The sequence below is a fragment of the Geotrypetes seraphini genome, chromosome 7, assembly GCF_902459505.1.
Source record: "Geotrypetes seraphini chromosome 7, aGeoSer1.1, whole genome shotgun sequence".
NCBI classification, from domain to species: domain Eukaryota; kingdom Metazoa; phylum Chordata; class Amphibia; order Gymnophiona; family Dermophiidae; genus Geotrypetes; species Geotrypetes seraphini.
Window position 1 is genome coordinate 117,356,182 of NC_047090.1, and position 16,519 is coordinate 117,372,700.

At 41.8% G+C, this 16,519-nt stretch overlaps 1 protein-coding gene across 5 annotated transcripts in view; it reads right to left on the reverse strand.

Annotated features, from left to right (window-relative positions):
* LOC117364044 (cytosolic phospholipase A2 zeta-like) overlaps nt 1-16,519 on the reverse strand; it is a 120,057-nt gene that overhangs the window by 74,016 nt on the left and 29,522 nt on the right. For 3 of the 5 annotated variants that reach the window (XM_033952803.1, XM_033952805.1, XM_033952804.1), the window contains one exon: nt 15,365-15,501. In XM_033952803.1, coding sequence (XP_033808694.1) covers nt 15,365-15,501 — 137 coding nt within the window. Of the gene's footprint in view, nt 1-3,856; nt 3,986-15,364; nt 15,502-16,519 lie in introns of those variants that run through there. The other 2 variants (XM_033952802.1, XM_033952806.1) reach the window with 2 other exon arrangements.

Genomic DNA, 16,519 nt, shown 5'->3' on the forward strand with positions numbered 1-16,519 from the left:
CTTTTGTTCTTTTTGCTGATATTCCCGATGTTGAAGGTTTTTCAGCTTTCCCCTGCTTCATGCTAGCCATTTCCGACTTTGTTTTATATATTTTTTAATATCGATATGATAAAGTAGAAGTTTTATTTTTGTTCCGTTTGTTGCCTGGATACGGGAGCGCTGCGGTTAGGCTGCCATATCGTGCGCGCTCCAAGCCACGCCCCAAAAAAAAAAAAAAAAAAAAAAAAAAAAAGGGCAAAACTAATAATCAATTCTTGCAAAATTTTGTTCATGGGTCCCAAATTTCCTTGAACTTCTTATAATGTCCCAAATGCATTGAACTCATGCGTTCAAACTTATAAGTTTGGCACAATGTTTCCCACCAGAAATTGTAATTTAACCTGTTCCAGTTCTTCATAATAAGCTGAATGGCAACTCCTGTCATGATGAGCAATTATTTATTATTATGTGGAGTTATCGGTCTTTTGGGCATTAATAATGTACCAAACAGCACTGAATCGAAACATTTAAGTACCTCACGGGACGTGTCGAAGTGGAAGATGATATTTTCTTTCTCAAGGGACCCTCGACCACAAGAGGGCACCCGCTCAAACTCAGGGGCGAAAAATTTCATGGCGACACCAGAAAGTATTTCTTCACAGAGAGAGTGGTTGATCATTGGAACAAGCTTCCAGTACAGGTGATCGAGGCAGACAGCGTGCCAGACTTTAAGAATAAATGGGATACCCATGTGGGATCCCTACGAGGGTCAAGATAAGGAAATTGGGTCATTAGGGCATAGACAGGGGGTGGGTAAGCAGAGTGGGCAGACTTGATGGGCTGTAGCCCTTTTCTGCCGTCATCTTCTATGTTTCTATGTTTCTATGAATCATATGTCATTGCCAGAGGAACTTCCAGTATCTTATTTATTTGACCCCAAAAGAAGAGCAGATGATCCAGTGTCCCTATATCGAGATGACAGTGCCAGCATCTATTTGACTTAGAGCTATCTAATTTTTGTAATCTAACAGAGGTCCAATAAATTCTATATAACAGAAATAACCAGGTTTGCCTCATAGATGCTGATGCTGTGCATCTCATCCTCCAAGTCCAAATTCGTGGCCACTGAGTAGCAGAAATTTGCTGCTTTGTCTCAATGGTCCAAATGTCTCTTAGTTTTTGGTTTTTTATTCAGATACTCAGATATTAATTTATACCACTTAGCTGCTTGATGCCCTAGTAAATCTGTCTGGAAGCACAGACCTCGCAAGCTATACTGAGTTTTTAAATTGCACCATTCAGGGAACCCTTTCTGAATGGCCTGCTTCAACTGCAACCATTTATATACTTGAGATTTTGCTATACCAAATGTTTGTTGCAGTCGTGAAAAGTCAAGCAGCTTTCCATCTAATAACACATCATCCAGTGTATGTATTACCGCCTGCAGCCAGTGCTTCAAGAGGATCTTAGACTCGACAATTTGAATCTTGGAGTTTAACCATAAGGACTAACATGTGGATTGATGAATTGGAATAGGTATTATGTTATTAATAAATTTTAATGTCTGCCATGTAGATAATAAAATTCTATTGTCCTTATAAATCCTTGGCAACTTGATACTTAAAATGTGATAGAATCGCCAATCAGGGAGGTGTTCCATGAGCTCAGGAAGGATCCAATACATACCTTGACGCATTATAAAAGCTTGATGATATCTATAGAATTTTTCTAAAATTATTTTTTATATACACTATTGTGTTTCAACATATTTATAACAACTTTCAATAAACTTATCGAATATCCATATTCCATATAGGCTAAACACATTTGGACATGAGCTAAGCTATTTGGGCTTCATAGCCCACATAAAAAAAAGCAAGAAAAAAGAAAATATAACAGTCCATAAGGCTTCCACAATACAACTCATAAAAAAGCTCACTAATGAAATGCAGAGAGAACATTACTTCAGTTCAGTTCAAAGGAAATACAATATGACAAGTGCACACATGCCCACATAAGTACAAGAAGACTTTGTGAGACTGGAAGACTGGGCGTTTAATGTGAGCAAGTGCAAAGTGATGCATGTGGGAAAGAGGAACCCAAAATATAGTTACGTGATGCCGAGTTCTATATTAAGAGTCACTGCCCAGGAAAAGGATCTAGGTGTCATTGTTGAGGATACATTGAAACCCTCAGCTCAATGTGCGGCGGCTGCTAAGAAAGCAATAGAATGTTAGAAATAATCAGGAAAGGAATGGAAAGCAAAGATGAAAATGTTATAATGCCCTTGTATTGTTCTACGGGAAGGCCGCATCTTGAATACGGTGTGCAGTTCTGGTCACCATATCTCAAAAAAGATATAGCAGAATTAGAAAAGATACAGAGAAGGGCGAAGAAAATGATAAAAGGTTTGGGACGATTTCCCTATGAGGAAAGGCTAAAGCGGCTAGGGCTCTTCAGCTTGGAGAAAAGACATCTCAGGGGAGATATGATAGAGGTCTATAAAATACTAAGTGGAGTGGAGTGGAAAGGGTAGATGTGAATCGTTTGTTCACTCTTTCCAAATACTAGGACTAGGGGGCATGCAATGAAGCTGGAGAAAATATTTCTTCACACAATGTGTAATTAAGCTCTTGAATTTGTTGCCAGAGAATATGGTGAAATCAGTTAGCTTAGTGGGGTTTAAAAAAAAAACTTGGATAATTTCCTAAAAGAGATGGCTTGGGGAAATCCACTGCTTATTCCTAGGATAAGCAGCATAAAATCTGTTTTACTACTTGGGATCTAGCTACGTACTTGGGACCTGGGTTGGCTACTGTTGGAAACAGGATACTGGACTTGATGGACCTTCGATCTGTCCCAGGATGGCGATTCTTATGTTATCTAGACATTTACGTGCACGTCCCCAAATCCTGTATATACACTCCTCCCTCCATATTCGTGGGGTTAGGTGCAAGCCAACCCATGAATAAGGAAAAATCACCAATAACATTAGGGCCAACTTTGATCCACCCCCGTCTCCTGAACCTCTCCACTTACTTTTTAAAGTCTGGTGGTCTACAGGTGATGCAGGGCAGAAGCGATCTTCCTACACTCCTTCCCCACAAACAAAAATGGCTGCCATGAGTTCCCACTGTAGTCTCATGAGACCACCGGAACATACAGCAGCCATTTTTGTTTGCCACTCAGAAGTGTGTTACAGAAAAGATCAGAACCCCATTCTTCATTCTGTACTTTCTGTATATGTTGTGAATCTGCATCTGACCCTGTTACCACAGATTGTTTACTTTGAAGAAATTTATTCAGTAAAGACTTTTACTTAGGAATAGTCTAGCCTTGCCTGAAGTGTCTTGTTGAATTAGAAATGCAATGCATTGGGCCCTGAAGTGGAGAATTCTGTCCCCCAGTCAAAGAATTCCAGCTCAGTCAGGTTTTGCCAGTCTTTTTCCCACAAGTACTCAGAAGAAGAATGCACAAGTCTCTTTCCCACAAGTACTCAGAAGAATTAGCTCTGTGTGCAACTGGTCAAAACCTTGACTAGTTCCCTTATGAGCTGGACCATATAGTAGCTCTGTGAGCAGCATTTTAACACACACATACAACATCATACATACCTACACTTCAGGGGTTCTCAACCCAATCCTTAGGATAAATCTATCCAGTCAGATTTTTAGGATACCCAGAGTGAATATGCATGAGACAGATCTGCAGACACCAACAGCATTGTATGCAAATCTATCTCAAGTCTTTTCATTATGTAGATCCTGAAAACCTGACTGGCTGGGCTGAGAACCACTGTTCTACACAGAAGTTTTTCAATATGGCTAACTGTGATCTCCTGATATTGCTTACCATGGGGTGAATAACACAGACTAACCTTTGGATTCAGCTGAAATACACGTTTCAAATGTCGCCCTGGTTTAATACTTCCCACATCAAAAATGATGGAAGAGAAATCATCATCTAGCAAAACATCTTTGTCATACAGTGTGAGTTCCAGAATGTTCTGAAGGAAGAAGGGGACAAATAAAAGGGATAAACCCAGGAGTAATCTGAGAAAATACTTCTTTATAGAAAGAGTGGCAAATGTGTAGGATGACCTCTCAGTGGAGATGGTTGAAGGGACACGTATCAGAACTTTAGTAAGTGTCCTTAGGCATATGTTGTTTAAAGATGCAAAGGTAGGCCCTGTTTATCTTTCCCTTCTTTGAAGATGGTATAAGGACATCTATGTTTGTCTTTCTTTCTTTGACATGAATGTTTAAACAGAGATAATGTGAAGTGAATTCAATTGTTTTGTTAAGCCGTATTTACAGACAGCTTTAGTTAAGAAGCTCTGCTGGTCAAGGCTTTTTCTTACCTTTTGGACTTCAATCTCTAGATAGGAAAAATGCTGATGTGTTTAAAGTTTCATGTGACCTTACGTCACATGCCATCACATGCTGACAAACCTGATTCGTATAAATATGTGAAACTCATAATAAAAGACGGACATATTTGAAAGATGGTTTCTGGTCTTTAAGATGTGTCCCCAGGTACCTGACTTACATATGACAGAGACAGAGAAAGTATGGGGCAGGAATTGGGACCTGAATCCTTTTCAGTTGGGGGCTCGTCCGGGATGGGCAGATGATATCACCAGTATTTTGTGAGTATTTCTGAATTTTTTCTGTTCTTTAATACTCACTGGGTAGTGGTGACCTGTACCCACCCTTTATTTTAAGTTCAAGCTTTGGGTTCTATTATGGAGTTTTTTTGGGAAAAATCTCGGGGTACTTTCGGTAAGCGCCCCTCATATATATAAGCAGCTGCCATTCTTTCGGGAAGAATGAAATTATTTATAGAACCCCCCTGCCCACTCTGTCATTTGTAAGGTTAAAACTTTTATAGAGTATAAGATTTTATTGTCTCTTATTACTGTACCTCGCTTATAAGGTAAGATAAGCGAATATTTTTGCATTGTTATATTGGCTTTGTAATGAGTAATAAGGCACTTAGGTTACTCCTAGACAAATGAGACTTGTACGGCTGTGTGTGTGTATGACATTTTTCCTTCAGCTCCCATCTTTCTGTGTCACCAATGTTTACTACTGAGGTAGGACATGCTGTTATGTGGAATGAATTGAAAGCGCTGTTTGAATCAGTCTAAGATCTTTCCCTTGTAGTTAAAAAAAGAAAAAAGAAAAAGAAAAAATTCCGTTTTAGAGGTTTTCTTTCTTGTGCAGAGCAAAGCTAATCTGTTCTTTGCTTTCATTATCAGGGTCTGTGCATGAATGTTTTTGTCCCTTCCCCCAGACTTCTCTGTTTGGGCTTCCACTGACCCCCTATAGTGCTTCTTTGAAGTTACTCATTCTTGGTTTTATTAAGCAGTAAGGTGAGATTCCACTGCTTGTCTCTTGACTTTTCTCCGGCATTATCAAAACCACCATCTCTTCTTATAATACGCCCGTCGCTCTTGTTGCCAAAGCTGATGGCATTATTAGGGCTGTTAGAGTTTTGGTAATTCTCATTGCACTTATGTTTCTTCCACCATTCCACCGGCAGCCAATGATTTTTTTTTTCTATCATTGTCCTAAAGAATGTTTTATTTTAGTCCCTTTGGTGAGGCTTTTCAGCTCTTTTTTTTGCCTTCACCTTTAAGCAACAGTATACCTAGTGTGGAATGTCCTTCGGGCTATTCTACAAAGTCATGCACTGCCCCTCATGGTCCTATTCTCATTTTGTACAACTTTTTGTGTTCCATAATTCAGGAGACCTGTCCGATTGATCGTTTGCATCTTTTATAATGGTTGTCTGTGTGTGGTCACAAGGTGTCATGAAATAAACTGCACTGGTGTACATCTGAAGTGAAATACCTGGGTTTTGTCCTGTCTCATGGTCAGAGGAAAATCTGCACTTTCTGCATTGCTGCTATTCTGGGTCTGCCCCTCCCAGTTACCAAGAAAGACATGCTTACTTTTCTTGCTATGATTGGTCACTGCCGCCAATGGATCTCTGCTTGTTCCTTCTATGACCAGATTTTGAGACAGACCCTGGTTTCTGAAATGACTGCTCTTATCAGATGGACTTATGAAATGTTGGACATTTAAGATGTGCTTTGGTTTCTAGCTCAAGTTTGGGTTTTCCTGCTTATGCCCACATGTTTTATCTCTTTGTTTGGGACTATTGTAACACCATGAAGGGAGAACATGGCGGTAAATTACGCTCTGTTGCCTTTTTTTATATAGTCACTCCTGTTCAAGTTCCCTGGCTGCTTGTGCTATGGTGGTAGAGATGGTTACTTTTCTGATCCTAGGTCACCCCATTACCCTTCATACTTTTCACGATGTCCAAGCCCTTCTTTTAAATAGGCTTCTGGGTCTCAAGGGTGAACAGGATTCTCTTCCTCTCTTTTTTCACAGCTTCCTCTGAATTTGTTGCCTGGCGTTTGGCAGGTGCCCAAAGCCGCCCTTTTGGACGGACTTTGGTGCAAAGAGGGGAAACCCTGGATACCAGCTGCTAGCTCTCCCTTATTCATTGCCCAATATCATGGTATTGGTTATCGTAGTGCTCGCTCAACATTTTAACTTCTTGCTAGTGATATTTTCATTCTTGACCTTTTGCTCCTTGATACAGAGATATATAGCTCAATAATTACAACTGGCACGGTTGTGAATTGAAAATAAATTGGAAAATACAATTCCTTTCTAGTGTTTTAGCTGAAATTAGGATGTTGCTAATTTAAAATGGGTTTTTCCGGATTTATACATAGCCATCCCAGATCAGTTTTGGCACAGATATTTCTAATGTTTTCCACGGGTCCTCTTTATCACTGCAGAGATAGAGACGCTCCAAAGAGACATTAGCTTTATGCCTTTTTTCAAATATGAGATGGTTATGATATACATTATTTGTAGTTTTGGGTTTTTTTATATCAATGTGTTTATTTGCAGAGTTAAATTCAGCCCTGCACACTTGACAGATGGAGAAATAGCTCCACGCTTAAAACTTTATGTTTTGTCTGTGTCATGTCTACTTGTTTTAGTTTAGTGGGTACTCCAGGATACATAATATTGGCCATTTTTAGAGCTCTTTTTCCACTTCTTACTAGCCTAACTGCGCAATGTTCTTTTACTTTTAGCTTTTATATTCTGCATATAGTTTAGTTAGGGGTTATAAGAAAAAGTTTTACTTTATGCAGCGTTTATTTCGTGGTGTTCCCTACATATGATCCATTCAATATACATTTCTGAATACATTCAGTACATCAGTATGGTCTCTCTGAGGTGTATAATAGTTATATGCAGCACACAAAAACATATCTTTTTGGATTGTTCAATTAAGAACCTTAAGTAACTGAGTATTGTCTCTCTTTTGCCATGGCTATGCTAAGTGAATGAATTGGTATTGTTGCATGTTGCCACGTTCAGTACAGGCAACATGGCTTCTCTTGTTTTCTATCTCTTATCTGGATCACATTGGAGTACAGCTGCTGAATGATATTTGGAATGCTTTTCAAGCATTTCTTTTCAAGTATCTCTTTCTGTATGCACAGACATCTGGCTGCTCTCCCTTTGAGATTCTCACGGGATGACCTTTCCCCGCCCCATGGGTAGATTTTCCCTTGATACAGGAGGAATACGTCCAAAAGCTAATTGAAATATTAGGGCTTGTTCAAAGAAACGTGTCTTGCACTTCTCCTTTCTCTCCACAGATTCCTACCCATTTTTTTCAGCCTGGTGATTATCCAGCAGCTTTCCAAGGATCGGAAGCAGACGGATTTCCCCTTTGGCCTTCCCACTACTGTGATCGCTGTGACCAGGCCCGCTGCACTCACTGTGGAGTTTCCTGTTTGGATCCACGCAAGTCGCTTGAAGAGGGTTAACCTAAAACCCCAGAAGCAAGTCTTCCCTGCGCAGATTTCACCTCCTCCAGTGGAACAACATAATGATCTCATTGCAGCATTCTACCAACTTTATCATTCTCTTACTGGCACCGCTGCTGCTAGTTTTTCTCCCTGTATGGATCATTTCTAACTGGGTCTACAGGGATGATGTGTTCTGGGTTCACGACACTTTCTGCCCATACCCATCTGTAAATGACACTCCTGCTGTAAACAGCACCCCCGACACCTCTTTGCGAACACGACGTCAAGCTGGACTACTCCCTCGCAAAGGCTGTCCTTCAATTGGAATCCAGAAAAGACCGATGCTACCCTTTGGTATAATTCCAGCAGTGTGCAAGTTGCCACCTTCTCCTTTGAGTATTGTGACATTGTGGACTGTTCATCAATTGATATCCCAAGGCTGTGCCATTGGTCCTCAGAGATTCCTAAAACTAAGGACATATATGTATATGTTACTGACTTACGTTGGGGGGATAAGTGTGCATTCTGGGGAGTGGTAGGGTGGAATATTAATACTGACTGGGCTTATAAACTAGAAAATACCCTGAAAAACAGTGGACCAAAATGGTAAATCACTGCTTACTTGTATGACCCTTCATAAGATTGGACACTGTTATAGGAAAAGTGTTCCTGCACAAATTATTAAGCTTTCTCTTACTATTGACAACCCTAGACCTACTGATGAAGGTATGTACATTATGGACATGTGGTTTAAGGGTGGGTCTAGCTATCATCAGTTTTCTTACGGGATCTATCTACCTCCACTCATCTTCTCCCGCCATTTTGTGGGGGCCCCAAAAAATGCTAACCCACTGGCCCCTACATTCAATATACTTACTGACATGATGGCTATTGCCAATCCCACTTTTGAAGATATTGTGGCTGTTGAGGTAGGGTTTTCAGAACGTAACCTTTGGTTAGAATGGATGAAATTCACTGCTGATCAACATAATAAGAGTAATTGTTACATATGTGCTCAAGCTAGACCCCATCTAGGAACCGTACATCTGGACCTCCCTCCTGGTATCCAACCATGCTTTTTTGGGTTATTTATCAGTATCTCCTCTAATTTTACCTATCCTCTTTGTGCACTGCAGTGTTCTAAATACCTTTTGTTGCCAGGACAGCAAAAGCTTGATATTGCCGTTATCATCTATAAGGGCAATTACACATGTCATGTTTCTAATCTGACACAGAGTAGTTTTGTAGGTAATTTACCCCCAGGTTATTGTTCTGTCTTGGCTCATAGGTATGCCCCATTGTTGCTGCATCAGATTTGATATTTACTGGCTTTATGGAGACTTTTGGCTCCCTGTTAAGCTACCCAGCCAGTGGATAGGCCAGTGCACTTTAGTTAAGGTTACTATGCTCCTGCATATTTTTCTGAAAGGCATCCTTCCTATTCACATGGTTTTTCCTCTTTTTTGTCTTGATATAAATCTGATCACATGTATACATAGATGCTATAGGGGTCCCAAGAGGGGTCCCAGATGAATTTAAGGCCCGAGCTCAGGTTAAGGCTGGGTTTGAGTTCCTTATTCCCTTTATTACTATTAATAAGAATGTTGATCGGATTAGTTAAAATTATTATAATCAGCAACGCTTTGTGAACTATTCTAGGAACGCCTTGCAAAGTATTACTGATCAATTAGGCTCCACTTCTCAGATGGTTCTCAAAATCATATGGCCCTAGATATGATTCTAGCTGAGAATTCTGAAAAATTCTTCTCAGTACTTTAAGCTGTTGTACTTTTCTTTCTGACAATATAGGTCCTCCTATGGACATTCAGAAATTAGCAGACCTCTTTGCTGAGTTCAAATGTAACTCTTATTTATCTAATTTTTGGGATCAGCACTTTAGTTGAATGCATAATCTCTTATTATTTGCACTCTTGTCTTGACTGCTCATGTACTGTGTTATTCGTATTACAGCTCCTAAAAAGACCCCTCCTTGAGAGACATACCTAGAGTATCACTCCCTTCCAGCTCATGCTGTGTATTTGTGACGTCATTTACATGACGTAAGAGGGGATTTGAAGGGACACGTATCAGAACTTTAGTAAGTGTCCTTAGGCATATGTTGTTTAAAGATGCAAAGGTAGGCCCTGTTTATCTTTCCCTTCTTTGAAGATGGTATAAGGACATCTATGTTTGTCTTTCTTTCTTTGACATGAATGTTTAAACAGAGATAATGTGAAGTGAATTCAATTGTTTTGTTAAGCCGTATTTACAGACAGCTTTAGTTAAGAAGCTCTGCTGGTCAAGGCTTTTTCTTACCTTTTGGACTTCAATCTCTAGATAGGAAAAATGCTGATGTGTTTAAAGTTTCATGTGACCTTACGTCACATGCCATCACATGCTGACAAACCTGATTCGTATAAATATGTGAAACTCATAATAAAAGACGGACATATTTGAAAGATGGTTTCTGGTCTTTAAGATGTGTCCCCAGGTACCTGACTTACATATGACAGAGACAGAGAAAGTATGGGGCAGGAATTGGGACCTGAATCCTTTTCAATGGTGGAGACAAGATGTATCTGAATTCAAGGATAATCCGTTCAGCACATATTTTAGCGCTTGGGATTCTCTCAGTATTATATCTCCACTCATATATGTATACTCAATTTAAGTATACAACTAGTAGACAAAAAAAATCACTACCCTGTGAACTGTCACTGCATACAAAAAGTTAAACAAACGATCCTCAGATGCATTGACTGAATATTACAATTTCAAGTCAGTTACTTTTAGCCAATAAGGCAGCATGTCTTTAATCATTGGCTCCTCTTACATATTATGTGGGAAGTTCAGTAAAAAAAACTCAGACAAAGTCCGAGAAAAACCTGAACTCAATTTAAGGGCTCCTTTTACTAAGCTGTGATAGCGTTTTTAGCGTGCAGTAAACACGCGCTAGGCAGCTAGAACTAACGCCAGCTTCCCCTTTTCTGCGTTTAGAGGGCAACTCCAGGTTCCCACCAGGCAGGGGTAGATCTGTATTTCAGCACTGGACGGCCCAAGGTTGTAGGTCGATGGAAAACATACTTGATTTGTCTCCTACTGGATTTCCTACCTTTCAGCAGGTTCGGGACGCGTGGGGCCTCCCTTCGTGCTATTTGTTTTCCTATTTTCAGGTTCGTCATTACTGGGAGACGGAGCGTAGAGGAGTGGTTGGGGCCTGGGATAGGGGCCCTCTGGATACCCTGTTTTCGGTCACCCAGCCCGCACTGAACTCTCTTGCGCACTGGTATCGCGTCCTGAAGTTGTCCCTCGCCACATCGGTACTCACATCGGTGCGCAACTCCTGGGAACGGGATCTGGGACAGGATATTTCTGAGCCACAGTTCGCTGCCTGCTTCGCTACACTATACTCATACACTAAATCTGCAGACTTCCAAGAACTCCAGTATAAAATTCTTCATCGGGCGTACTTCACGGCACAGAGGGGGGCGCGCCTGGGTCTCTGGGAGAGCGGTTTTTGTATTAAATGCAAGAGCAGTGCTGGTACATATATTCATTCCTTTTTGGAGTGCCCCCGGCTGGGTGTGTGGAGGGAAGCCCTCCCCTTGTTGGAACGAGCGGTGCAACGTACTGTGGAGTGGGACTACGGGTTCATACTCCTGGGTCTGCAGACCTCCCTCCAAGACCAGGGTTTCACTACACCCCAATGCAGATTTCTTTATAACGCTATTTTGGTAGTGAAGAAATTGATCTTGACGTACTGGATGTCCGAAGAGCCCCCTCCGTTGCCGCACTGGAGGAGTCGGCTTCGAGAGGTGGCTCAGTTTGAAATTCGATCCCATGCTAGAGCACCGAGCGTGCTTAAGCAACACTACGCTGGCTTATGGGTGAGACTGCGGGACCTGGTGCCGTCGAACGCACGGGAGGGGGAACAAGGGCTCTCTTAGAATGGATTTCACTCTACGCTTTCTTGGTTCGCCTCCGGTAGTTCGTTTTAACTAATTGGCTTTCTATATCTTTTTCTCTCTTTTTTCTTCTTCTCTTTTCATATTTTGGTGCCCTAGGGAGGGGGGGAGGGGTGGGGGTGGGAGGGAGATGCCCGGGATATGAGTGACAGGTCTGTATGGGGTGGTTGATGTTGTGTGCGAATGGTGCTCTGAGTGTTGTGTGGTGTTGGGGGGTTTTTCTAATGGAAAAAGGCGGGAGATCACAGCCCCAGTTGGGCGGTTTACCTTTACAATTGTACTTCACAGCTTTTGCCCCCGCTGCTCTTATAGTATTGTTCTGTTTATGTATATTTTATTTATATGGGGGTACCATTGGGAAAGTATTGTTATTGTTCCTGCTTGTTATGTGTGATGGACTGCTATTTGTCACTTTGATGGTCATTGTTCTGCCCGGCTGGGCGGTGTATCTTTCTCGCTGTTAATAAACATACGTTTAAAAAAAAAAAAAGAACTAACGCCAGCTCAATGCTGGCATTAGTGTCTAGCGCGCACTAAAACCATTATCGCAGCTTAGTAAAAGGAGCCCTAAGTATACATTAATCACCTCAAGCTTCTACATTTACCACAGAACCTCAGCGACACCACTCCAGGCTCAAACAGTTCATAGTCTAAAGCAGTGTTCTGCAACCTTTTTACACTTATGGACCGGCGGAAATAAAATAATTATTTCGTGGACCGGCAAACTAATAAGACTGAAATTTTTTAAAAACCCATTGCCGCCCTGTCCTCGCGAGCTCGGTCCCGTTAACCATCTGATCCCATCTGCACAAGCCTCAAATAGTTATGATTTTATACTGAACATATTTTATTAAAGTATAAAAAGAAACAATATTCTGTACAATTGTCATTTTATAAATATAAATAATACAGGGCAAGGATCAACAAAACCCCCATCTCCCCTCCCCTTCACATATATCCCCTCTACTATCAAGAAAACTAAATAAGCCAAATTATTACAGAATGCTACACAAATATCATGTAACAGAATACCACAGTCACACATGACAGGAATGGTGTTAGGGGAGTGCAACTAGGGCAACTGCCTCCTGGTCAGAGAAAGCCCTAAGCCAGCTGGAAGCTAAAGACGCACTGCCTGGGCTTTACACTCCCCAGTTATGTCTATCATCAGCTCTAGCAGGATATATATTTTTAATCTGATATATTCTAATCACAAGATAGAAATAAAATTATTTTTTTCTACCTTTTGTCGTCTCTGGTTTCTGCTTTCATCGTCTTTTCACTCTCTTCCATCCAGCGTCTGCCCTCTGTCTCTTCAATCCAGCATCTGCCTCTTCCATCCACTGTCTGCCCTCTACCCCTCCCCCTCCCATATGGTATCTGCGTTCTTTCTATGCCCCTCTCTCCTACACCAGATCTAGCATCTTTGTCCCTCTTTCCTTATTTTTCATCTGACCCCCCTTCCCAGCATCAATCTCTCTCTACCTTGTCATTCCTCTGTCTCTCCCCTTTCCCTCATCTGATCTCTCCATTCCATCCTGACTCCTTCCCCTCCTCTAATCTCCCTGCCAACTGTTTCCTTCCAATGTTCCAGCAGTACCTTCTCCCTTTCTTCCTCCCCTTATCCAACAGTAACTCTCTTCCCTTTCCCTTCCCCTTCTTCCCTGCCAGCAGTAGCCCCTTCCCCTCCCTTGTCCAGGAGTACCTCTTCTCCCTTTCCTTCTCCCCTTATCCAACAGTAATTCTCATCCCTTCCCTTTCTCTTCTCCCCTGCCAGCAGTAGCCCCTTTCCCTTCCTTGTCTAGGAGCACCTCTACTCCCTTCCCTCTCCAGCAAATGTTTCCTCGATGTAGGCTAGTGGCAGCTGCCCCTAAGCAGTATTTTAGCGCGGTTTCATGAGGCAGCCTCGGGGCCTTTGGTAGGCCGGCCCGCTTCGATGATGCGATGTGGGCCGGCCTACCAAAGGCCCCGAGGCTGCCTCATGAAACCGCGCTAAAATACTGCCTAGGGGCAGCTGTGTGCCGAAGTTAAAAGCACACAGACCTGCCACTGCTTTTCTGGGGGTGCGGAGACATAAGCGGCAGGAGTCGGTGGTGGAAGGAAGGAGTGCCGGCATAGTGACGGCAACAGGAAGTTGCATGTCAGCTGACGCCGGCACCTTTTGCTGCGGCGGGGTCCTGAATCCTTCGCGGACTGGCAAGATTTTCTTGCGGACTGGCACCGGTCCGCGGACCAGCGGTTGAAGAACTGTGGTCTAAAGCTTGATGTGTCATTTTGTCATTGGTTCTTTTTTTCATAATTCATAGTTCACCATAAATATCTATAAATAACCTTAAATAGCTTAAATATTTTCAACCTTTAAATTTAGCTATAAATTTACTTAGGGCTCCTTTTATCAAGGTGCGCTATGGGGGTTAGTGCGTCGGACATTTCATCACGCGTTAACCCCCGCGGCAGCCTAAAATCCTAATGCCTTGTCAATGGAGGCGTTAGGTACTAGCGCGGCAGGCGGTTTAACGCGCGGTATTCCGCGCGTTAAACCGCTACTGCGCCTTTGTAAAAGGACCCCTTAGTTTTATTTCGTGGTCACATGGGTAGGGATTATTCTGCCAACATGTTTCGCCATAAGCTTTCTCAAGGCATTGTATGTGGCACATGATGAGTCCACAGTTATTTACACTTCTGACTAAAAATTTATACCAATGTGGAAGCGTTTCCTGGATGACATTTTTTTCCTGTGGAAAGGGACAGAACAAAAACTAAATGAATTTGTCTAGTGGGTGAATACACACCTGCAATTCAAAGCGACATATAATAAACAGAAGATAGAGTTTTTGGATATTGAGAATAGAGAGGAAGATATGAAATATATTCTGCCTTTTATAGCTAAGGTTAATACAGAGTGCATGACAGCGGAAGTAATTTATATTATAGTATGCCCTTATAGGGCGCACTAAACATCCGATTCAAATTAGATTAAATGAGCATAAATCCCGTATTTGTATGGAACATGTGCAGGCACCAATTGTAGGCAGAATAATCTCTACCTGTGTGACCACGAAGCAAAGCTAAGTAAATTTATAGCTAAATCCAAAATTTAAAGGTATTTATAGGTATTTATGGTGAACTATGAATTATGAAGTGCACCTTCTGAAAAAAAAAAGAACCGATGACGAAATGACACGTCAAGCTTAAGGCTATGAACTGTTTGAGCCTGGAGTGGTGTCGCTGAGGTTCTGTGGTAAATGTAAAATCTTGAGATGATTAGTGTATACTTAAATTGAGTATACATATGTGATCTGAATTCAAGGAAGCATAAGACAAGAACAGAGGATCTCTAAGGGAGAGAAAAGGATAGTAGAGATTAGTAGTTGGTATGGATGGGCAAATTGGATAGGTCATATGGTTTTCATCTGCTATCATTTCCTTTGTTTCTACATATTTTACTCTGTGTTGGGAGGAGGGGGGGGGAGGTATTATTTTAATATATTCTGGAAACCCAAAACTTTTCTTTAAAGTATTTATACATAGTGCAGCAACCCAACCGTCATCTGTATATTCCAGCGGCTCTTACCTTCACAGCACCATGGATTCGATAATGAAAAGTTTCATTCCATTCTGGATCACTGGAATTGTAAACAACTTTGGTTTGGGATGTGATTGGAGTTGCTGTTGGGAGTCGCAATGCCACATAACAGTCCGATTTGGATACTAACAGGAAGAAAGAAAGAAAAGTTAAAGACCTGCCACCTGCAGGAGCTCCTGCTATTCTTCAGCCCAGCTGCTCACTTCCCTCGCCCTCTTTTCCTTCTCTCTACTTCCCCTTACATTAGAACCCAGGTGAGGCTTCTGTACAGATATGAATGTTCATCTTGGAACCCAGATTGTTTATCTCAGACGGTCTGGACATACTATAGATACCAATTACAAGCCTCTTCAGCTATAAAAGGTCAAAAAGGGAACCAAACAGCGGGTTTGCCCACAATTGCTGAAAGCCTCATAAAACTCCATGAAAATGATCCAGCAGAGCATGTGAACAGCAGAAACAGAATCACTAGCAAGGGCAGTTCAACGGAATTCTTTGTCACTTGAGAGGGTTAAAGACATTTTAGGGGGTAATGTTCAAAATGCCTACATTGCTGTAAAGTCCACAGGTACTTTGCAGAGCTGGCTCAAGGAACTGGAACCCTGAGCCAACTTTTTCATTAGTGCCCCCAACCTGGAATCTGGTTCTCTCTCCCTCCACACCCCCTCCTGGTTCTGATCCAGTGCCTCCCCCTCCCTCCTGCTAGACCAGGTAGAGCACTGGCTCAGGGTTCTGGTGATAAAGGGCACCAAAATCCTAGTCCAGCATTTATCCTTCTAGGAGTCTGAGATTTTGGCACCCTTTATCACCAGCACCCTTAGTCAGTGTGCCATCTGGGGCACAGGTTGAGTTGGTCCTGGCACTCTGCACCAAAATTCACAAGAGATGCACCTATAGAGTCTCACCTTGCAAACTGCCATGAACACCAGTATCAGTTAGGCACAATTCTGCTGCAAAATAGCACACATAGATTTGAAAATTAAGTCTACAGCAGTGGTCTCAAACTTGCGGCCCGCCAGGTACTATTTTGAGGCCCTCGGTATATTTATTATAATCACAAAGTAAAATAAAACAGTTTCTTGATCATATATCTCTTTAGCTATAAATTACAAAATTATTATTAAGACTTAGCCAAAAGGAAAG